We start from the raw sequence: 23,665 nt of genomic DNA, 5'->3' as shown, positions 1-23,665 counted from the left end.
CCGAGCCCCGCGCTCGGCTCAGCGCCAGCGGCGGCGTCTGCGGCTGCTGCGGCGGCTCCGGCGGTACCGGGAGCGGCGGGAGGCCCGGCGCCTCCTGCGCACGCCCCGGCGGCGGGAGCGGCGGCGCCGGCTGCGGGAGCGGCTCCGGCTCCGGCTGCGGCTCCGGCGGGAGCGCCGGCGGTACCGGGCCATGCTGCCGCGGGCGGGCGCGGGGCCGGCTCCGCTTTTATAGCCCGGCGCCGCGGCCCCGCCGTGACCTCAGCGCGGACGTCGCCTCTGCGAAGCTCTGGCATCACAAAGGGCTCCGCCGCGCCCTCACGCCCGTGGGACACTTCGATTCCCTTGGAATCTCAAGCGGAATTACACAGTGATTCTGTGCTACTTGACTCTTCTCTAAGAGCAGCACCTTTTCAAAGAAAACGAAAAGAGTAAAGAAAGTACATAATTTCCTTTTGCCGTAGGTCACTTATAGAGTGAGTTAAACATAGATGCTGAAATGTTCCTTATGGAAATGGAATTCAGTCATTTGGTGCACAGGGATCTCCTGGTACTGCTGACGTTCATGTGTCAGGTGCCTTCAGCTTTCAGCAGCAATTGTGCGTTCGATCACTGGAGAAACAGGAAAATCAGAGAGCCTTGTGTGCAGATGCAGTGCTGGAGCTGGGCAGGACGGTGCAATGGCACATCCCAGGTGGAGCTGGCACTCAGGAGCAGCCACCAGTGCCAGTGCTCAGAGACACCGAGCCCAGCAGAGTCCGTGCAGTTCTCACTTCTCTGCTTTGGGGGAACCGGCCCTGGAGGTGAGGTTTGTGAGATAAAAACAGAACCTTGGGCATCCTGTGGATCCTCAGGTGCTCCTGGGCTCCAGGCCTCCACATCCCTTCTCTTGGCTGCCACTGTCATTACCTGTGTGTGGCATCACCTACATGGTGCTCAATGGGGAGCTGACACTGCTGGGTGCCAGTCATTCAATTGTTAGTGATGATCTTGCTGTGAATGGAAAGAAATGGCCAATTGTGTTATATTTTCTTTGCAGACTACTCTAAGGCAAGAAAATACAGGTTGTAATTGAACTTTTAAAAATGTTTTTGGTGCAGAGCTATCAACATCCAGATCCATTTTTTTCCCCCCATTGTCTGCACTGTGTCTCCAACTGGTGTTTAAGACACCAGAGATCACCCTTTGATATTTCCCATCATCTTTTATGAAGTGACCATATCCCACCCATGCATTTTTGGCAAGAACAGGAGTCAAGTCTCCAGAGACCAGCAGAAGGATCTTTTATTTCTGCTTCTGCTGCACAAAGACCAGACCACAACTGAGAATTTTGAGAGTGGATAGTACAGAAGAGTCTGGTGGCTAAATGTGCAAGTGCTCAGCTGGTCTTGCTGTCACTGGAGTCCCCGGCTAATGCAGCTCTGCAGCCACAGAAATGAAGGACAAGCCCTGCTGGCACTGATCTCTAAAGGGTCTTTTCCTCTAGAGAAGACCACCACACAAAGGAAGGCTGACTTCAAAGACAAATCCATCTTCAAAGTCACCCCCTGTGGCAACAAGTTCATGTTCAGAGAATTTCTAAATTTATGCATGGCCAGAGTTGTGGTGGAGAGGTTGTACTTGTGCTGGACTACACATGGGAGCTTTGGGTAGAGGAGAAATACTTGTTTGTCCATGCCTGACACTAGATTGTGAGGAGAAAGCTAAAGTCAGAAGGAAATGGATATTTCCTGCAGCTATTTTACTGCTGGTCCCTCCGTTGTTATTGTTCTGTGTAGGTGTGTGGTTTTTGCAGTGGGAAGTTCACAGCGTTTCTGCAGAGGTTGCAGGCACTGGTTGCTGGGAAGAGCAATAATAATATATGAAAACAAAACCTTTCCCAGCTCCTGCCAACATCCCTCGGCAGCTGGCACATGCAAAGCAGGTCTGAGGATGGGAAAGAGAACAATAAAAAGTGTCTCTAATTAAATGGGGGGAAGATTGTTTCTGAAAATGTGCATTCTCCTTGTTGTAAATCCGATCCCTGAGAGACCTTTCTGAGAAACACCTTTCAAGCTGCAGTGATCCTGTGGCACTTCAGAAAATTAGCATGCAGCATATATCCTTACTGCTTAGGGGGTTTTGGTGTTTTAAGACATCCTTTTCTACTTTTTCCCTCCCTTTTTCAGTTTATAAGATCTTGATCTTCAGAATTATCAGAACAGAAATTAAGACAAAGAAACACACATAAATAATGGCATAATGCAAGTGCAGGAATATTTGCTGGTTCAGTTCTTGCATTCAGTGTCTTTTCTTCATGTTGGTTCTGCTCAGAAGCATCCCTCGGCCTTGTCACCGTGTGCAAGATGCAATTGAGGTGCAGATCCACAGAATCACAGAGTGACCAAATGCTCAGAGCACCTCTTGGGATTGTCTAGCTTGTCAAGCCCTCAGTCACCCTCATGGCCCGTCACTGGACTCACTTGGCAAGATGAGCTCACCTTTGGGGAGGTGACTCTTGCAATGACATCCACATCATTTCTTTCCGGCAGGCCCTGGGCTGTGCCATTGCCAGCGGTGAGCTCCAGACACTGCAACCCTGCTGTTCCATACAGTGCATCTGCATCTCCTGCCCTGCCCATCACTCCTGAGGAGCCCGGAACCATCCAACAGGAACTGCATTCACAGGACTCATCCCACCCATGCCTAGGATGCCAAATCTCTGGGACTGCGCCAAAGCCTCCAGCTCCTCTCCTTTATCCCGTGTGCTGAGAGCATGGATGTGGAAACATTTCAGGTGTGGCTCATTGTAGCCAACAGCTCCTGAAGCAGATTGAGGGATCCATTCGAGCTAATTTGTTCAATTTTTGGCACACCATGATATTTCCTATAATTGGTGAGCCAGGTTTTAACCCGTTCCCACTTCCAAGGCAGTTTAAAGCTCTGTCAAATAGCTCCACTACCTCCTGTGCTGGAACTTTTTCCACAGTAAGAAAGCTGCCTTCTGTCAGGTGCCAGTGGATCAGGTGTTGAGTAGATCATCCTGTGGTGAAGAACACAAAATTTTTCCCTTGACATCAGTCTCAGAGCGAGGCTTTGGCCTGATGGATCTGCCTATTCCCATCAATATAATTCAGCATTTTGGGAAGAACTGAGGAAATCACTGCCTGGGCTCCTGATCCATGTGCGTGTCTCATAATGGAGTAGAGCCCTCCGGGGATGGGAGGCCGGCAGGGGGGGAGGGGGGTCCGGGTCTGCTCGAGTCCTCCAGGGCCCTGCGTGGGGGCAGCAAAGGCCGTAAATGTGGCACTTGGGCACGGCTCCGTGGTGGCATTGGGAGGTTTGGGTTAACGTTTGGATTTGGTGACCTGAGAGCTCTGCAGACCTCACTCCGTGTTCCCTTCACTTGGCGATTCAGGGCCCAGCACCTGCACAAGAGCGATTTGACACTGACAGGGACTCGGGGCAAGGTCGCACTTGGGACACACACGGGCGACGCAGGGACAACCAGGGACACGCAGGGACACGGAAGGAGGGCCAGGGACACGCAGAGCACGGCAAGTGTTGCTGGCCTTTATTGGCCTTCACGGGCAGCGCCGCGGCTCCGCGCGCTCCTCGGGCCGGGCGGGGCCGAGCCCCGCGCTCGGCTCAGCGCCAGCGGCGGCGTCTGCGGCTGCTGCGGCGTCTGCGGCTGCTGCGGCGTCTGCGGCGGTACCGGGGGCGGCGGGAGACCCGGCGCCTCCTGCGCACGCCGCGGCGGCGGGAGCGGCGGCGCCGGCTGCGGGAGCGGCTGCGGCTCCGGCTGCGGCTCCGGCTGCGGGGCCGGCTGCGGCGCCGGCGGGAGCGCCGGCGGTACCGGGCCATGCTGCCGCGGGCGGGCGCGGGGCCGGCTCCGCTTTTATAGCCCGGCGCGGCGCCGAGGGACCCGCGTCAGGCCTGAGGTCACAATGCTCCCGGCGCTCCTCGTGACGCCAGAACCCTGCACAGCCCGTGTCGCCCGTGAGCTCACAGTGGGTCACAGTGCAACCCTCGTGATGGCAGAGCTCCGCGGAGCTGCCATCGCCAGTGACGGCACAGCTGGCCTTTGTGATGGCAGGGCTCCCGAGGGCCACCATCACCGTGAGATCACAGCTGGCCGGGATGGAATCCCTTGTGATGGCAGAGCTTTGCAGGCTGATGTCACCGCTGAGGTCACAGCGGCCACCTGGACATGTCCTGATACTCATCAAACTTCTCTGATTTGGACACACACATTCCACAACTTCAGTGTCAAAATTCTTCAGGTCCTTGTTAACGTTGAAGAATGTTGGCTGGCGTTTATTTAGTTTTTGGCTACATTGCTAATGTATTTATGGGCAGAATTGTTATTTCAATTTCCGTGTTGCTCTGCCGGGAGACAAAGAGAAACCATGAGGAATTCCCACTGATGCTCAGACTCGACGTGTGCTGACTATGGCAAATTAGGCAAATAAGTTTTTCAGCCCTCAGACTCCACCCATTTGAGCTGTCTTTGGTGCTGCTTTCAAGCAAAGAAAATGAAGTTCTAAACTCTGCAGAAATGTTTACATGCCTTAACTTTCTTTTTACCTTTTCTTCATAGTGTAGCCCTGGCTACTGTGAAGAATGAATGCCAGAATCTGCACAACGATCTTTCTTACATTTAGAGACTAATACAGAAATTTGGCAACAGCGAGCAGAGTCCTGGCACCCATTGTCTGCTTCAGCCAGGACACGCCTATCAAGTGTAACTTATTTATTTAAAGCTTTCTCTTAATGCCTGTAAGATTACTTGTATCATTACTGAACTGTCGCTTATTTATTTAAGATTACGTAAGTATAAAACTTTTGTATTAAAGAAGTATCAGCATTGTAACTACTTCTGTTGTTGCCTGTTATCATATTTGAATCTGAGTTTTTTTCTGATCTTGTCCTTTCCTCAGTGCTTTATAATAAATTTATCAGTAGTAGATCCTGGAGAGCCGGCACCTCTACAATGCAGCGGTGCAGATCTTAAGAAAAATATTGTAGGACAGTGCTCTCAGACACAAGGGGTAGTGAGGATGTCCTGTCCGGACCACGAGCTGGATTTGGTCCCTTGCAACTCAACATATTATGTGATTTTGTAATTGGTTCGGCGATTAAGAGAAGAATTAAACTGAACACGCGGGAGAATTGGATTACGAGGAACGAGAGAATCTTTTGACAGCAGCGCCCGAGTGCCCCGGCAGCCCTCAGCCGCCTCAGCCGCCTCAGCCGCCTCAGCCGCCTCAGCCGCCTCAGCCGCCTCAGCCGCCTCAGCCGCCTCAGCCGCCTCAGCCGCCTCAGCCGCCTCAGCCGCCTCAGCCGCCTCAGCCGCCTCAGCCGCCTCAGCCGCCTCAGCCGCCTCAGCCGCCTCAGCCGCCCTTTGCCCGCCCGGTTCCGCCCCTTCTCGGCCCGTCCCTTCCCTCCCGTCCCCGCCCCTCAGTCGCCGCCATGGAGGACGCGCTGAAGCGAGCGCTCGGCACCGCGGTGCTGCGGCCGACCGGGCACACGGGGGGCGGCTGCATCAGCCAGGGCCAGAGCTACGACACGGACCGCGGCCGTGTGTTCGTGAAGAGCAACTCTCGGTCGGAGGTGTGGCGGGGTAGGGATCGGGGGTGCGGGGTCTGGGCAGGCCGTGGGAAGCAGCGTTCCAGGCCTGGTGTGGCTGCAGGAGCAGGGCAGGGACCGTCCCTGTGCTGGCACTGCTGAGGCCACAGCTCGAGTGCTGTGCCACTGCTGGGCCCTCACACAGGAACTGAGGGGCTGCAGTGCCACAGAAGGGAACGGAGCTGGGAAGGGGCTGCAGAATTCCTGAGGGAGCTGGAAGGGGCTCAGCCTGGAGAAAAGGAGGCTCAGGGGGCCCTTGTGGCTCTGCACAGCTCCCTGACAGGAGGGGACAGCCGAGGGGATTTGGGATCTGGGAACAGGGAACAGGGACAGGAGGAGAGGGAATGGTCTCGGGCTGGCCCAGGGGAGGCTCAGGTTGGACATCAGCAGGAATTTCTTCCGGGAAAAGGTTGTTAACATTGAAAGGGGCTGCCCAGGGAGGTGGTGGAGTTCCCATCCCTGGAGGTTGTAACAGTGTAGTGTAACAGTGTCTGCAAGTGCTGTCACGGTGGCTGAGGCAACCCCGCGGGTATAAATAAAATTGTCTGCTGAGGGCGTGTGCACCTTCTTTGCTTTTAATTAAACCTTTCCTTTCCTTCCCTACACACAAGAAAGAGCTTTTCTCAGTGTGTGATATCTTTTTCACAATCGTTCAGTTGTACAATGCAACTTCCTTCTTCATTATACTTTGCAAAAAGGAAGATCAGGTGGAATTTTAAAGATACTCCATACTTGCGTTTATCACATAAATAGCTCTAGTGGCAGAATATGAGTCAGAACTTGTATTTGTCCTTCATAGCAAGCAAATGTGTTTGAACGTATGCATGCCACTTTATCTATTCCAAATTTCTCAACAATTTCTGATCAAGCTGGGGAGCTGAATGGGGGTGGTAACATGGGATTATACAGGAAGGTTATCCTGCTTTGCAGAAGAGAGTTTGAGTTGGTGTAGCCCTTCCTTAGGCATTTGCTAATTCTGTATTTAGCTGTACAATCCAGCTAGCTGCCAGATCAGGCTTGGGAGGAAAAAAAAAAGAAGATCTGGATAGATTTTCTATTCAGCAATTTCATTTTGTATGATTTTGCCTGTGTGTGGATCCTGAGCGCTGATTAAAGCAGACTTTGTTGAAGTGCTGTAAATGCTGTGTTGTGTGAGCAGCACTGCTGTGCATCAGCAGTTCTTACTTTGTTTGAGCAGCTGGCTTTAGCCAAGTGTGATGCTTTAGACAGAGACACAGCATTTCCTGGTTTTCTGTGGGCACAGGTAACTTATGTCTCAGTAAGTCAGAGGACAGCCAGAGATGTGTCCCAGGAATGGTCACAGGGATGGAGCACCACGAGGAAAGGCTGGGAGAGCTGGGATTGTTCAGCCTGCAGAAAAGGCTCTGTAGAGGCATAACTGCAACTTCCAGTGCCTGAAGGGAGCCCACAGGGAAAATGGGGAGAGATTTTTTGCAAGGACCTGGTGTGACAGGGGAAGGGGGGATGGCTTCAAACTAAAAGAGAGTGGGTTCAGGTCAGATATTGGGAAGAAATTTCTGACCCTCAGAGTGGTGAGACCCTGGTACAGGGTGCCCAGAGCAGCTGTGGCTGCCCCTGGATCCCTGGCAGTGCCCCAGACCAGGTTGGATGGGGCTTGGAGCAGCCTGGGACAGTGAAGTTGTCCCTGCCGTGGCAGGGGTGGCACTGGGTGATGTTTATGGATGTGTTAAGGTCCCTTCCATCACAAACCATTCTGTGATTGCCTCTAGGCTTTGGAATTTTTAGTTGATGTCTACTGCAGATTGTCCTGTGACTGTGTTGCATGGATTGTTGGGCTAGCATTCTCTTTGTTTTATTCATTCTACTTCCCTGCTTTTGCTTTTACCAGATATGTTAAATTTCCCACTTGCTCTTTCTACAGCCCCTGCCTGGCTCTTGTAGAGAAGCGTTTCTTCATGTGATAGTGTCACTGATCTCAGGGGAGGACTCGGGAGGTTAGATTTTCCTTGGTGTGGGTAACAGTTGCAGAAATAGGTCCCAAATTCAGAATGTCTTCCAAGCAGATGCAGTTAGTGGTGGCTTGGGTTGTGCAGGTGTGATAAGGGGCATTTGGCTGCTACAGTTGATTCCCACCCACACCCATCCCCATGAAGTAAAAGAAAACTCCATGGGAAACCATTCTGGTGAAAGCACTGGAACACAAGTCTCATGAGGCACAGCTGAAGGAGCTCATACTTTATCTAAAAGCAGTTTGCACTCCTTCAGTTGCAAACAGACTTTCTAAATTATAGAGAATTCTAGAACCTAAGACATTTTTACTTATTTTATGAAGTGAAATTACTGTAATTGTAAAACTACTGTCAAGTCTATTGGTGTGGTTTTGTCTGTATCTTGTGTGTTGATAAACATTTCCTCCAACCTTTCTATAGAAATAGTTTTTACAAAATCCATTGATTTTATGGAAGTGCTTTGTTTACCTGTGACTGATGCTCATAGACAATAATGCTTTCCCTTAATATCTGGCAGGCCAGAAGAATGTTTGAGGGAGAAATGGCAAGTCTGGAAGCCATCCTGAAAACACAGACGATAAAAGTGCCCAAACCCATCAAAGTTATAGACCTGCCTGGGGGCAGTACTGCATTTGTGATGGAACATTTGGAAATGAGGGGCTTAAACAGGTAAAACAGTGTTATCTCCTTGAAACAGAAATTTTGACTGTTGCGATAATTAAATCACTTGTTTTCCTTGGGGAAGCTTGTTTTTTTCTAAAGCAAGTCAAGACAGTATTGGAAATCACACAACAGAGAGCTGTACTCTAAAATACTTTATAATGCCTCACCTAGCAAATTGATCATACATCCCAAAGCGAGTCTGAGTTTTGGTTAGTTTTGGGTTTGTTTGCATAGGTAATTAGTGATTTTTGCAATAAGGTTTTTTTTCACAGAAAGGAAAATGACCAGCCTGATCACCTGTTTTGTGTACTTGCCCTCTATATAAGCACCAGTTTATTGCTTGGCATGATTGTGCAGAGGCACTTCCCCAAATCAATTAATTTTGATTCCAGTATTTTAGGCTCTTACCCTCACTTTAATAGTTTCAAACTTTTGACCCTTCTCTGTGACAAGCACTTAATATGATGAATTAATCTGATTCCATTAGGGATGTGATCAGGACCAATTTCTCATCCCTCTCTTGGAACTTCTGCAGCCAATTTAAAGTCTTGCCCCTCATCCTGCTTGTTGGCAGAGTTTCTAATCCATGAAGAGCCCTCTGTGAGTCCCAAGAGAAAGATGTTGCTGTTGGATTTCCTGTGTTAATAGGAACAAATTGAAGAAATAACTTTGCCTTACAGTGCCTCGAGAGCAGGGAAAGTTTAGAAAGGTCAAAGGCAGTAAAAGGAACATAATTATGTTAACAGGGGGGGCACTGGCTGTAATATCTGTAGTTACTACAAAACTCTTCTGAACTGTGTAAAGGATGAGGTTTTATTAAAAATAGATAATGAGCTAGGACCCTGTGACTCTCATCTAGGTGTATTAAAAAAAGCAGCCAGAAGCAGTAGTAGAAAGAAAAGCATCAGCCTTGTTTGGTTCTTTTTCCCAAACACAGTTTACCAGAGTTAAAAAAAAAAAGACATTACATGTTGTGCATGCTTTCTTACACATGTCTTACAGAAAGTCTGTACAGAAGTGATACCACACAGAAATTAGAATTGATAGTTTCTCCTTATTAGTAAATTTATGCTTGCTGCTCACTTTCACTTTTAGTGGTGTCAGAAACTGCCAAGTTAGTACATTTTGTGCTAATATGCAGTCTTGATAGGAAGACAAGGTGTTTATAACTGGAATACACTGAAAAATTATTTTCTTAGAGGTGTAGAACTGCTTTTACTTACTTGATAAATCTGTTCAAGTAACTCCTGGAATATCAAGACCTGGTTCTGTTCATGTGTCAGTGTTACTCAGATTACTTTTTTTGTGTCCTAGACATTCAGCACTGCTTGGAACTCAGCTGGCTGATCTTCACCTTCATAACCAGAAACTTGGAGAGAAGATGAAGAAAGAAGGGAGCACAGTTGGTACAGTACACAGCTGTTTGCAAATTTAATAATTTGATAATAATCTACAACACAGTTACAATTATATTTGCTATTTCAGGACAAGTTCATCTTCCCCTGAAGATAGCATGAGAATAAGTTTGGATAAAAAAGACCCAGCAGGGATTATCTTTGCTTTTGTTTGCTGTTTTTGGGACTGTGTAAGCAAAACACATACTCACTTTTGGACACTTGGGAGCCCAAACTACAGTTTGTACGAGGACATGGTATCAGAGGAGATAAAGAATCTCAAAATACAGTTTTGAATAGTGGAATACAGCTGCTTTACATCTAACTTTAAATTTAGAAAACAACCACATTATAACCATAAAAAGAACATTAAAGTGCAATTTTTTTTGTTCTCAATAGAAGCAGCATTACTCTTGCATATGTTTTAAAGGTTCATTTGTCTCATGGATGCTCAGTATTTTGTCACTGTTGCTGAATTTTTGTCTTTGTTTTGAAAGGTAAAGGACAAGGGGAAACAGAAGTTCAGTTTGTGGATCAGTTTGGCTTTCATACTGTTACCTGCTGTGGTTATCTTCCACAGGTAGGTTGTACTTCATCAGACTGATAGAATTTTAAATTTATCTTATTTTCTTTTCAGTGACACAGAGGATCAAAATTATCATAATGGAAATAAATGAATTGTTGTGGAGCCATGAAAATAAAAAAAACATGGTTCAGCCTGCTAAGGAAGGAAGTGCTGTGGTCAGCACTTATAACTGCTCTGGGCACTGATGGCTCTTCAGTTTCTTGGACTTTGATCACTAAGAGAAAATTATTCCCTGAATTTAATGTTTTAAGATAACATTTGATTAAATTGTGATAGCAATTACTGTCCTGGATGGTACCAGCACAAACACTGTATGGTCCTCAAAAGGTTTATTTGAAAAATAAGGAAATCTGCCTTTTGTGTGGTGTAGAACTGACATCTGCAGTGCTGTTCCTTCAGGTGAACAACTGGCAGAGTGACTGGGTGACTTTCTTCACCAGACAAAGGATCCAGCCCCAGATGGACATGGTTGAAAAGAAATCAGGTGACAGAGAAGCAAGAGAACTTTGGGCACAGCTGCAGGTAGGAGCAATTCTCTCAGTTCTACTTACTGGGGGAGCTGGGTATACTTAAATTTTATTTTCTTAAAACAATGTTCCTGTTAGTTGGTTTACACCAGGTTCTGTTGGTAGGAGACTCCAGTTTTTAGGGATTAAACTGTCCTTATTCTAAGGTATAATGGCATTTGCCACATTACCCTATGCTAATATTCCAGAATGAATTCCAGATACCACCTTGCCTGCCTGTTTGGGAAATACTGGATGGAGTTAATATTCCCTGTAGCATGTTCATGATGAGAAATGTACATAAGCAGTTCTGTCCTGCACTCGTTGTCTGTTCATTCACAGTTTGCACCTGATTAAGTGACTGCACTATTGGCTCTTTGGGTCCTACTTTTTGGAAATTTGGAAATTGACATCCTTGAGCTTTCTAATTATCAAGTGTTGGTGGTTGTTGTTAACTAACCCTGCTCAATATCTGAGTTTCAAGGCTTTTATTTTCTTGCTAAAAAAGATTTAGATAACTATTCTGCTGCTGCCTTTTATGAAAAATAAGGGTCCTCTGGATATACTCAGCATCTCAGTTGATGAGGTCTGTTGTGTTTCAAATGATGGGTTTTAAGATGCTTCAAGTATGCCGATAAACCTCTGCATTTTGAGGTGAATGATTGTAGTAATTTACATGTCTTGCTTTTCTCTCCTGCAGCTGAAGATACCCAGTTTGTTCTGTGATGTGGAAATTGTTCCTTCTCTCCTGCATGGGGATCTCTGGGGAGGAAATGTAGCTGAGGATGATTCTGGTCCGATTATCTTCGATCCAGCTTCTTTCTATGGCCATTCAGAGTACGAGCTTGCAATAGCTGGGATGTTTGGTGGCTTCAGCAGTTCTTTTTATTCTGCTTATCACAGTAAAATTCCCAAAGCTCCAGGGTTTGAGAAACGCCTGAAGCTTTATCAGCTGTTCCACTACATGAACCACTGGAACCATTTTGGTTCAGGGTACAGAGGGTCTTCTTTAAACATTATGAGAAACCTTGTAAAATAAGTTGCAGCTTAAGCCAAATACTTCCCATGTTGTTTGGAGAGCCCCGTACTTGGTGGTGCAACTGCAGGAGTAGTAATGTTAAAAACAACCCGTGACACCCTTGACCTTGTAAAAGACCTAGAACCAGTGACTCCTGCTGAATACCAGGTGTGAAATAGTCATCCCTTTTTTAGAACAGCTGGGGATAACTCCACGAGGGAAAAAGCTAAGGGAGGAGTTTATTCATTTGCACAGTGAATAAAGGTCTCAGTGTCCAGAAAGCATGCGAGACTGTGCAGGGTAATACAAATACAAAATACAAATACAAACACTGAGGAGATGCCTAAAAGAAGCTGCTCCCTGCATTTTGCTGTGTCTTCCTCCCTCTTTCAGCTATTCACATCCAGCTGTGAGCATGAGAGCAAATGATAATGACAGAGCTTGAAAGTCAATAGGAAAATTATGTAACAGGGACTGTGAGAAGGGATTTGGACTTGCTGTTAATTTTCACAGAATCAGAGTGGGTGAGGTTGGGAGGGGATCACAGATTGTCATCTAGTCCAACCTCCCTGCCTAAGCAGATTACTCAGGATGGGGTCCAGAGTCTTTTAAAGACCTCCAGGATTTTGCTGATTGATTCCGTTGGATGCAGACTGTTGGTGCCTCCTGGAATGCTTGTAGGCTGCTCTATGCTTTCTGGTCAGTGGGCTTTTATCCACAGCAATTTTGCTTCCACCAGAGCTAGTTCTCTTACTTTTTTGGATTATGCTTTTGTCCAGTAGTGTGCATTCTTTGAGAACTTTCCAGGTAAGACGCTTTTCATGTACATACCTGGAAGTTGTATTCTCTAATGAAATCAAACCTGTACATGCTTCACATGTATGACTAAAGTCACTCAAAAAAAAGTGAAAAAAAAGTATAACTTGAAAGGGGAAGGAGGTCTGGGATGGCTCACCGGCTGTAACCCTCTGCTTCTCCATACCTGTCAGGTAATTCTGTTCCAAGGGGATTTTGCTGCTTGTGCTTCCTGATACCAGTGTGTTGATCCACAATAGTTTAATTATTCTGGCACGAGGTTCTGTAAACCACACTGTTTATGTCACTGGCACCACGAGTGTGCCCAGTGTCAAGGCTGCACTATTTGTACACCTCTGCTCATGAGACTTCTAGTGCAGACTTGGAGTGCTGCACTGTTCACTGTAAAATATTCTGTGTAAAGGTCTCCTAGGGCCTCAGTCACATGAGGAAGAGGAAGATACAGACATCTCTGGATAACCTGGAAAGCAAGGGGGTCTTCCTTTCCTAAACTCTCAGACAGTCCCCACTAAGTGCATGCTGTAGCTGTTGTGGTAAGAGACACAAAACCAAGGGAAGGTAACGTGTAACTCACATAGCAGCACTTCACCAGTGTCAGAAGTCCTTGGTGATAGCTCCACAGACTGTGGCTTTTGCCTCCAAGGTGTTAATACTGAAATTGTGCTCTTTTTGATATAGGCTGGTAGTGGTGCTTCTGTGCAAGCCTGCCAGGTAGGTGAGAGAAATGCATGATGCTAAATGCACTTTGAGTGTTGGGGAATGATTTTTATTAACTAAAACTTTTTTGCATTGGATATTGGCAGTTTACTGAGGGTTTTCTAGTTGCTAGTTCGGCTGTAACTTAACACAAATTGGAAACAAATTTGGAGAAGACTGGTATTTGTTACAACTTTTCTTAATTCTACTACTTTTCTCACTGGCTGTTTGACTTGCTGCAAAAAAATCTGCTTGTAATAATAGGTTTTACTTTTACCTTGTTGCCTGAATAAAAGGTTTCCCAGTTGATTATTGTCTTTATTTTCTGAATTAAGCACTTACTTCTTGGTTTATTCTTGGGGAATTACTTGCTCTGACCTGTTAAACATTTTTAGTTTGGTAGATAAATTATCTTTGGAGTTGTTTCTGGGAATGTGCATGGTCATGGATTGGTTTGGAGCAGTGTATCACTGAAGAAAATTCACGTGTTCTTTGCAGTGCAAGTCAAGATGTTAGTTTTCCTAAAATACATAAATATTCTTCATTATTAGCAGGGGAAAATGAATATGAAAGTGGATTTTCTGTCAGCTGTGGCTGTGAGATAAACTTACTGATAAACAGGAAGTCTTCAGAGATGACCTATTCCTAATGGAACTGAATCCAAATATTTTTGTGATTGAAGAAAAGTTGTGTTTATCAAATTATGCAGGTAGAAACAATTGTATTCAGAGTTTCAATGTAAGGATATTATGCTCAATTTTCAAAGCTGTGTTTTGCTGTCAGTAAGGTAAGAAGGGATGTAGAGAGGCAGACAAATGGAATGTAGCAGGAATCTCTCCTGCACCATGGATCCCTTGGCTCTGAGCCCTTCTTGAGCTGCAGCCGCCTGCAGAACCTGCCTGCAGGTATGAATGTTGCAATCCAGTGCTGGCTTTTCCTCCTGCTTCTCATCTTCAGTGCTGTTCCAAAACCGATCTGGTGTTTCAAACTGCTGCTGGGCTCTTGTAGCAGAAGTCAGAGCAGGTGGGAAGTGCCACAGAACTAGAACATGACAAAAAGCTTTAGGGGAGAAAATGTATTTCTGTTAACTAAGCCACACAATCACAACAGCTTTATTAGTTTTTCCTTTGTAAGTATTCAGCTGCTGGTGGAAAATGTTCAACATTGAATGTCAGGCTGGTAAAAGTTTTCCTGCTCTGTGATCTCGACTGTGAGTGAATGCACTATAAAGTCTCCAGTTAGCTAAATCCCAGAACTAATATGTGAGAGCAGACATGGGGTCTGCAGTTGGGAAAGTGCTGACACAGGTTAGGAGGTCTCTTAATTCATTTTTGTGAATATTAATATGAGGTTTAGTCTCTGTCATTGTCTTTAGCTGTTGATAAACATCCAATTTCTCAACAGACAGTTCCTGTCCCACCTTTAGTTCAACCCAGATCTCACCTTGCATCTTTCAGCAGGGTTTCTTCTCCAGTTCTGTTGTAGCATGTCTTGCAGGCTCAGGTGAGTATTATCTGCTTCTTGCAACAGGTCTTTTTTTTATATCTGAGGATTTCCAACAGATTGACAGCCAGTCAATTTTGTTTCTTAAAACGAAACGGCACCATTTCTGTTGGATCTTTATATTAATATCGGGGTGGGGCTGCAGGTATGGCAGTCTTAGAGCTTTTATTTCAGTACATCAGCTTCATGACAGGGTGAGACAACAGAGATGGTGAAGGCTCTTACTGTAATAACACTACCCAAAATTCTCTTCATTACAAGGTCTTTTTTAAATACTTCTAGCTAATAGGGTACTGTTAAAAGCTTACAGGCATTTGCTTAAGCCAGTTACGAAAGTTACATGTACACCTTGCTTTTAACAATGCTTTCTTGTTAGCTTGAAAACAATGGATAAAGCATTATTAAACTTACATTTTTCTATTATCTTGCTTAACATAACAGGGCTATCTCTACACAGTTTAAACACACAGCCTTATTGTTTCTTGTCCTTGCAGATCCGTATTCTTGCATTTATCTGAGTTTTCCTTTCACACAGCTTCTGAGAGTTTTCTACCTTTCCTATTTCCCACAACCAGTACCACTGATAGTATGAATTACAATCAATGGTTCTGACGAGAAAGACAAAAAACAATCTCCCAGCCAAAATCACAGAAACAAGAATAAGGTTTATTGGTTTCCAGAAAAACACCTGGTTTGCATAGAAGAGATTTGTCCTTTATATAAGAGGTAAATTAGCATAGTCCTTTCAGTTCTGTGTAGTCCTCATGTTCCACAGGAACTTTAATAAATTATTCCCAGAAATTGACTGCATCCAAGCTTGATTTAACATGGTGCACATTTTCTGCATGTTCTTTGGTGTAAATATTTGCCTCCCCTTTTTGCAGTTGTTGCCTCAGAGCAGACTTCTGCTGCAGTTGTCACTTTATCTTTTGTTTTACAGCTCCTACAAACAAATCAGATCAGAACTTTCTGAGATGGTTTAGCACTAAGGACACACAGGCAGTGCTTTTTCAGGACCAACATGAACATTCATGATGTTCACCTTGATGGTAGAAATGATGAAAAGAGTTGTTTCCTTGTAAGAATATAATAAAAAAGGGAGATTCTCTGCTCTGGATGAGGTCTGCATGGAGTGCTATGTTCAATGCTACACCCTCAGGACTCAGACACCTAAAGAAGTGTTTGGTTATATGTGGTATTGTCCTTTGATAGTCTAAACTCTAATAAACAGCATTTTAAATCCTACTTTCTAGTTCAAGTGTATTTCTTGCAGGATTGACAAAGGACCAGCAGCTCTTGCTGTGAAACATCTTCCACAAAAATGCAAAAGCTCGTAATATGATAGAACATTTCAGGTCCAGCAGTAATTCTTTGGTTTGTGCCTATATTTTTTTAGCATCCTGGTTTTTCTGCAGTTAAAACTACAAGAATATGAGTGATTCTGATGGAAAACAACTCCTTAACATGATTGTGGCTAAGACAGATGGGCAGTCATCTATTTCATCATGGTGGAGTCATACCTTGTTGGAAACAGGCTAGAAAAAAATTTTGCAAGTCTTTGACATGTAGCCTAGTGTAAATCCATCAAAATCTACTGCTCAACCAGAATATTTGGTGGAAAGACTCACTGGTCTTTCCACCATCACAACTTAAATGTGAGCAAATACTGATAAATGCTTCAGAGTAAGCAGATGTACAATTTGTTATTTAAATTGTTGCCCATTCCCCTTGTTTTCTCTGAGTTACATGAATGTGTGTAAAGATTTGTACAAGTACAGAAAGATGCTTTACTTCATTTGAAATAGTTGATTTTTAAATATTAATTTCCTTTTCCGGCATAGTCTGTGAGTTATGACTACACCTATTGCCAGTACTGCCATTGTTTATAGCAACAAGGCCTGCAAGCATTTGTTTTTGTGATTAATTTAATAATCTTTTTATGTTTTAACGTGTTTTCTCCACTGACACAAAGAAAGCTGCAACAGGGAAAATGCTTGCAGCAGTATCAGCTCTTAGCAGTCCAGTAGCTCTTAATAGCAGTGCCATTATTTTGTATTTTTAGTTCTGTAACTGTTTTCCCATGGTACAAATAGCCTGTTACACGTATTTTTACTTTAGCTCTAAAACTCAAAGTTTCAGCAGTGGACAAAAAGATTATTTTACTCAGCCTAAAAGCATGTAAGTAGAAACATTATTCAAGGTAAATAAGTGAAGAGCTAAGTTTTATATCTGGATGAATTGCTTGAAAGCTTTTCTGCTAAATGCTTTTATATTTCTTTTAGAACAGAAGATTAGGTACATGCATGCCATTTACTTATTGCTCTGTATTCCAAATACTTAACCTTAAAAAAAATCAAGACGTGAGTGAGTAAAGCAGCCAACTATTCCATGAGTATTGGAGCCACACCTTGTGTAAAACAAGTCTGCTTCACAGAGTAACACCTGTGGAAAAGGTATATCTACCACATACTGCACAGCCTAGGGATGAAGAAAAATACATTAAATTCTGCTGAAAATGTCCTCATCTATATGATGCAGAAAGACAAATTGAAATTGCCAAAGGGATCACTACTGATGGTGAGTTCACAGAAATCTCTAAGAGGACAGGTGAGAAAGGCCAATGAAACGTTGACTCAAGCATTCACATTCAATGGATTTTTAGAGTATGTGTAAATTATAGTAATATAATGTAAATATAAATAGAGTAATTTAATAATGTAAATATTTAGTAAATATATATAAAATTTACATAAATTACATAATTTTTAAAAAAATATATATAATTTACATTATATATAGTAATAGAATGTAAATATAATGTAAATATAATGTGAATTGTAATTTACAGCTGGAACAGCCCTGTGTGTCAGTCTGGTGTGAAATAATCTGTGAGGGAGTTACCATCAAAATAGTAAAACTCTACAGAGAAGTTGCTCAACATGTACATATTTCTCTATGATCTGATTTTTAAATCTTTATGCTTGTAGGTCTGCAAAATGCTTTAACTTAAGACCAGTGTCCCACTTATATTTTGCAGTTAGAGAAATACTTTTTTAATAAAAAGAATCGAGAATGTCAGAAATCGGTCAGTGCTAGTTACCAGTGGAAAAATATTTAGAAGAGGGCATAAAACAAAGGTGTGTGATATTTGCAGCACACTCACACTTGGAGCAGTTTGCAGCTCAAATGGGTGTTTGTGTTTGACAGGTCTCCAGTGCACTTGCTTTTCTGGGGTTTGGATTATTTTTGGACATTTAAAAAGCTTCATGTGGACAAAACTGGAGAAGCAATAAGTTCCATGCCTAAATAAATTACCACAAAATGCACAGGTACAGTGTTTTTATTGAGGCTTCCCGTATCTTTTGCTTTGATGTGGGACATTATTTGCCACACAGAAATTATGGAGGCTCCCCACTACATTCCCTGCAGAGGGGGTTCATCCACCTGCCAAGCCCTATTTTTAGCTCATTTTTTGTCTTTTCCTCAGACCTCTTCTTCCATTGCAAGTGCAGCTGCTTTTAAGATCAAATTTAATCAGAAGAGGGCAGCATTTCATTTATTCTGATAAAATTTTTTGTGGAGCCCTCAGAACATTCTCTCTTTAGCTTCCAGAGCCTGATATAATGAGTTTTACATGTAATGAACATGCTTTCCCTTTAGATTACTAAAAATAATAACTTTGCCCACATCATCTTGAATTGAGAAAATATTATATCCTGGAGGATTTTTATTGGGTTCTGGGGAAATCTTACAAGACCACTTTCTATGTGCACTTAAAATTGCCTAAAGTGGCATCATTTTATGTAATTGCATAGAAATAAATTTCCTTTACAAGCCTTCCATCTTTAGGGCTGAAAAATATATAGAGATAATAATTTAATTTGGAAAAGCAGTAGTGCTGTACTTTTTTTTTTCCTCACTGTTGTTCCTCCCTTATATACTTTTATATGTATATATAAAAATGAAAAATTACCTTTAAAGTCTCTCATTACTGATAATTTATCACCTTTTCTGAAGGAAGGAGCCCTTGGCAAAGGAAAATAAAGTAGGTAGAAGAGCCTTGGAGTAACTATTTCAAACAGCAGGTCTAAGTGGAAGGTGTAGGTGGGGTTTACCCCGAATCTGCTGTTATAACAGACTGGTTTGTAAAGGAGTTTATGAAACAGACATTTCATAGGGGAACATGTCAGGGGATTTTACCAAAAGGAGGGATTTTGACTTGCTGAGGTGAAAGTGTTGTTAATTAATTAACTAAATACATGCAGAAAAGGGGCACTTGAGTTATAAAGAGATTCTAATTTTTTTTATATAGTGGAACTATTTCAGTTGAGAGAAATAGTTGATTTGCTTCATGAATGGGACAAAGTGGCCAAGCTTTGAGAGGAGGTATCACAAATGTTGAGAGATTAATAAGCATCTTACACTAAGACTACCCAGGAAAGCTTTCTGTCACTTACCAAATCATTTGGGAGCATTCATCTCTACAAGGATTTTCATTGAAGTACTGATTAATGAGATCTAGAGAAATTTCATACTGAGTATTCTGGCTTCTGGTGACATTTTTAAGGGAAATTAAAATACTGAAGTAGATAATCCTGCCCCAAGGAGACAGGGAGGTGGTGATGCACAGAGGAGGAGAGACTGTGCTCTGGTAAGGTCTGAGGGCTGGTGTTTTCCTGGCCTGGTGGCTGGGGGTGAGACTTTGAATTTTGTCATTGGGTTTTCCTTTATCAAAAGAGCAATTCTCCCCACTGCATTTTTTTTCCATGTTGATTCTGCAGTTTCTGTGTTTACAAGTGCTCTGATATCACCACTTTTAATTTTGCCATTGATGATGTTTTTCAGTATCTATTTCAATATATATATTTGTGTCTGTGCTCTACAGAAAGGATATTCAGAGAAATCAGAGGGAACTCTTGCACCTCAGGCATCATGACAAGAAATAAATGCATAGTGAGGTAGAGCTACAAAAGGCTCAGTGAGGTACAGAGACAAATTACTTCACTGTGATCTCAGAGATGTTCAGCTGATCAGATTACTGACCCTACCTATCCTTCAGTAGGTGAGTCCAAAATATGTGGGATGCTTAAAAACTCCTAAAAGATCCCCAGCTGTAATTTCTGACTTTTTTGCTTTGAAGCAAAAGAGCTGCACGCAGATCTTTGTATAGGTATATGTTCTATATCTGTACACTGAAAAAATGTCACTTCTGCTTTGTGATCACTTTCAAAACACTTCAGCTCCTGTTGCAGGCACAGCTTACCAGGGGTTCAGACATAGGGTGTGTTTGAAGTTTTTGTTTACTGTGCCCAACAGTTATATAATGGTAGTTGCTAAAAGAAAGAAACCAACATGAAAAATAACCCTAAGAATTAAGCAAGAAAAACTCCTCCAGTGTCACTCATTTCCAGGGAGTCCAAAGTGAACAGTAACAAAGACAAAACAAAACTCACAATAAAAGAATTTCAGAAATGTGTGACCCCCTACTGCAGCAGATGTTCCAGGTGAGCTTTGTCTGATTTAATTTGAATTCTTTATCAATTTCTTTGCCTCAAATCAAGGCCTGCAACTGGGACAAATGTCTCTGTGTTTTGTACTGCCAGTGTCCCTCATACATGCCTTGTTGACTATTCCACAGCAAGAAAAATAATGCCTTAATTCAACCTTAAGGCCAGTTAACAGATGGAGTGAATCTCACTGTCTTTGAATCAGGATGCCCAAAGTCTGAAATGTCTTTTATTGATGATTAGAGAGCTCCTAACCAAGACATGGGTTTATGGAATTCTTTCAAGATACAGCATTTTAGAAACTGGAAAAATAAGTGCTGTTGTCCCTAGGGCAAAGACTGTAAAATATAATCCTGAACTACAGAGCCAATACTGTAACTTCCCACTGACTTGAAGACACACAGGAACTGGAATGCTCATAAACAAAGCTCTTTTTACAGCCCCTTCTCTGACTGTAACAGAAATAGAAGATCAACTGTATAAAAACGCACTGGGCATTAATTTTTCACTGATGTGAAGTGTAATAACTAAAATATTCCTCATGTAAATACACATGTGTAAAATAAACAGATGGCCTGACAGACCCCAGCAGCATATTCCTGATTTTTATACAAGAATGTATACACATGTACATTAAGGACACTAAAATGCTGTAAGGAATATCTTGGGGATGGAAAAAACCTCCCAGTCCTTCAGTGTTTGTACTCACTAAATGAACAAATCAGTAAAATGAATAAGCCAATAATACTACTCTTAAAAAAAAAAAAAAAAAAAAAGAAAAAAAAGAAAAAGATCTTTCACATAGTGTATTTTTCTTGCTAATAAACTTTATTTCAAAGAGGGATTGCAGGATTTGGTTTATTGTTTTGGTTTAGCTAATGATTAGTTTAAAGGGTCTGAGTTTTAACAAAACCTAGTAACTACTTTTTACTGTCACCATTACAAGGATTTTTAGCCTAATTTTGAAACAAAGTCTTGCCAAGAAGGAGAAATATTTGGCTCAGTTAAGCTGTAGTGAATGTAGTGATGGAGAAAGAATAAGTACAAGTACACTGGTGGTATAATTTTGAAGGCAGATAAACCTTGGAGTGGGGCTGAAAATCACTGAGAAAATTTTGTCTTTTCTAAATTATTTTTGTCTGCTTTCTTACTATTGCTTCATGGTAGTAATTTTCAGTCATGCTACCTGCTGTTTAAACACATCAGGTGTATGGAAAACCAACTGATAGCTCTTGTAATCATGGAAATACAATTATCAATGCACAAATTTAGTTGCAACAGTCCTTTTCATGCTTTCTTGAAAACACTGAATATGAAAACAAAAGAGGAAAAAGTGCTAGATTTGCTTCCTGCAATAGCAGAAAAAAAAAGAAATTTTAAAATAGATTCCTTTTAACATTAAAATTAATCATCAGCTGATGAATCCTGTATGAACATTACCTGGTTTTGAGTGGTTTTTTTGAGCCTCACATGGAGGTAGCATTTGCTCTGTATCATTCCATATTTCACCTCCTCTCACATTAGCCTCCTATAGATTCAGCTACTACTTTTTGACTTGATATTTAAGATTACTCTCATACTTAGACAATATTGCATTACTCAGAAAAGCACTTTGTATTTGAATGTTCTGTTACAAATCAGAAAATACAAACATGTTCTTTTGAAGGATAACTCTGTGATGCTAACCAATGTAAATACAAATTCAGATGATTTGGCAAGCTAATATGAAGGGAAAACTCTTTAGTCTACATTTACATTTTAAAGCATGTGTTTTACTAGGAGAAAGTGAAGAATGTTGACATTCCACCACTTAGACCCTAGGCAAAGCAATGTCTCAATGCCAAAATGTCAACATTTATTGCAGTTTCCTTCACAATTAACATGCTAGAAACACATCTGGCATATTTCTTTCTCTTTTTCCCCCCTTTTTTCTCCCTCCCTAGATAGTAGATAGGAAAATGGGAAAGCAAGATAATTGTGATTTCTCTCATCCAGCCATCAGCTGCTTTGAAAAAAGAAAAAAACCCAAACAAAACAATCCAGAAAGCAGAAGGCAGCCATCTCAGGTGCACATATTGTGCACAGAGATCCATATTTATTGTCTGTAATCTATAATCCTTACATCCCTTTTAGAATATATATTTATTATAATTTCCATTCTTTATTAGGGTTTGTAAATCTTAGAGAACCTTGTAACTAACTGTTCTAGATTACAAGCAAAATTAATTCTGTCTGTCTTTGTTTTCATCTGCCTGGTAATGTCATGGTCGGTACTGTCAGGTGAATTTTGTTTCATGGCTGCACTGCAAAGCTCTCAGGGAAACACTCTGATTTTGGCCCAATTCCTCATCAAGCTCACAGAAAATAACCATTCCCCTTTTCCAGACACATCCAGTGGCAAATTGAGACCCTTTTCTGAAGAGCATTTGGCTTTCCTGCCTTGCTCTGATTCTGCACCTGTGAACTGAAAAGATTTTGCCACTGATTTTTCCTCGTGGTCAGAAGGGGAAAAAAAGAAATTTCCAGCTTCAGGAGCCATGAAGTGCAGACACAGGGCTTGGTGTCCTTGTCCAGCTTTTCATTATGAATTTATTACCTTTGTCCATATTATCCCTTGTAATCTGACTGCCTGAAGAACCACTTAATAATATCTGTGTTCCTGATATTTCATTCTTCCATTTGCCAACAGAAGTAGAAAAAGTCCTCTACAAACAAGAAAGGAGAAGAATAAGAAGATATTTCTGGAATGTCTGTCCCAATTGATCCTTTCTTTTTCCTTGGAAGAACAAATATAACAAATGGATGATGATTTACATAGTCTTTAAATTAATCATAGGGTGGGAGTTTTGTACTTTTCACTGTTCTTTCCTTGCCATTGCCTCTGAAAAAAAAAATTGATTACACTTTCCTCTACTACATGTCAAGTAGTGCTTCATTCCAGAGCTGGTTTAAGGTCTCTGCACAAAGTGCAGGCCAAAGTTTTGAAATGTTCCTGTGATGTGATTTGGACTCAGGACCACAAGGTTTAGAATTTGTTGTCTCCCCATGCAATCCCCCCCTGATCCAGGTTCTGCTACTTTCTTTTTACTATTTCCTCCATCCCTGATCTGTATTTTTGAGCATTTTTGCTTCTTAATCTTTTCCCCCTTCTGTTTCCAGGATGTTTACTGATGGAAGCATTTCCCAGTTTTTATTCTTCTGTGCAAATTAGTCTGCTTCCCCTTTGAGTGACACCATTATCTGATGTATATAAAGCATTCTGGAATAAGTTGGGATTGGTGCATTTGTTCCTGATGCAAACAGAGGTTTTGTCTCAGTATTCTTTTGTATTCTTGCTTTAGTGACAAACTGAAAAATGTCCGTAACTTGTCCTTACATGCT

At 42.6% G+C, this 23,665-nt stretch overlaps 1 protein-coding gene across 2 annotated transcripts; it reads left to right on the top strand.

Annotated features, from left to right (window-relative positions):
- The first annotated feature begins 5,354 nt into the window (after positions 1-5,354).
- On the top strand, positions 5,355-13,583 carry LOC130265212 (ketosamine-3-kinase-like). Of its 2 annotated transcripts, none has more exons than XM_056514112.1 (6): positions 5,355-5,589; positions 8,113-8,264; positions 9,573-9,664; positions 10,150-10,232; positions 10,638-10,760; positions 11,445-13,583. In XM_056514112.1, exons 1-6 carry the CDS (start codon positions 5,449-5,451, stop codon positions 11,781-11,783), a joined length of 930 nt encoding a protein of 309 aa, XP_056370087.1. In that variant the 5' UTR covers positions 5,355-5,448; the 3' UTR covers positions 11,784-13,583. The 2 variants fall into 2 exon arrangements, with proteins under 2 accessions (XP_056370087.1, XP_056370088.1); XM_056514113.1 differs by having other exon boundaries at positions 5,516-5,599.
- The last annotated feature ends 10,082 nt before the right edge of the window (positions 13,584-23,665 follow it).

This window comes from Oenanthe melanoleuca, chromosome Z (genome assembly GCF_029582105.1).
Source record: "Oenanthe melanoleuca isolate GR-GAL-2019-014 chromosome Z, OMel1.0, whole genome shotgun sequence".
Lineage (NCBI taxonomy): Eukaryota > Metazoa > Chordata > Aves > Passeriformes > Muscicapidae > Oenanthe > Oenanthe melanoleuca.
The sequence above is the reverse complement of the archived record's forward strand: the minus strand, read 5'-3'. Positions and strand labels throughout refer to the sequence as shown.

What these genes read in the sequence shown, in the direction of transcription:
- LOC130265212 (XM_056514112.1), top strand. Translation starts at nt 5,449, where the DNA reads ATGGAGGACGCGCTGAAGCGAGCGCTCGGCACCGCGGTGCTGCGGCCG. An exon ending in AGAGCAACTCTCGGTCGGAG is followed by an intron (nt 5,590 to 8,112) that starts GTGTGGCGGGGT and finishes AATATCTGGCAG; the next exon opens with GCCAGAAGAATGTTTGAGGG. An exon ending in GCTGTGGTTATCTTCCACAG is followed by an intron (nt 10,233 to 10,637) that starts GTAGGTTGTACT and finishes CTGTTCCTTCAG; the next exon opens with GTGAACAACTGGCAGAGTGA.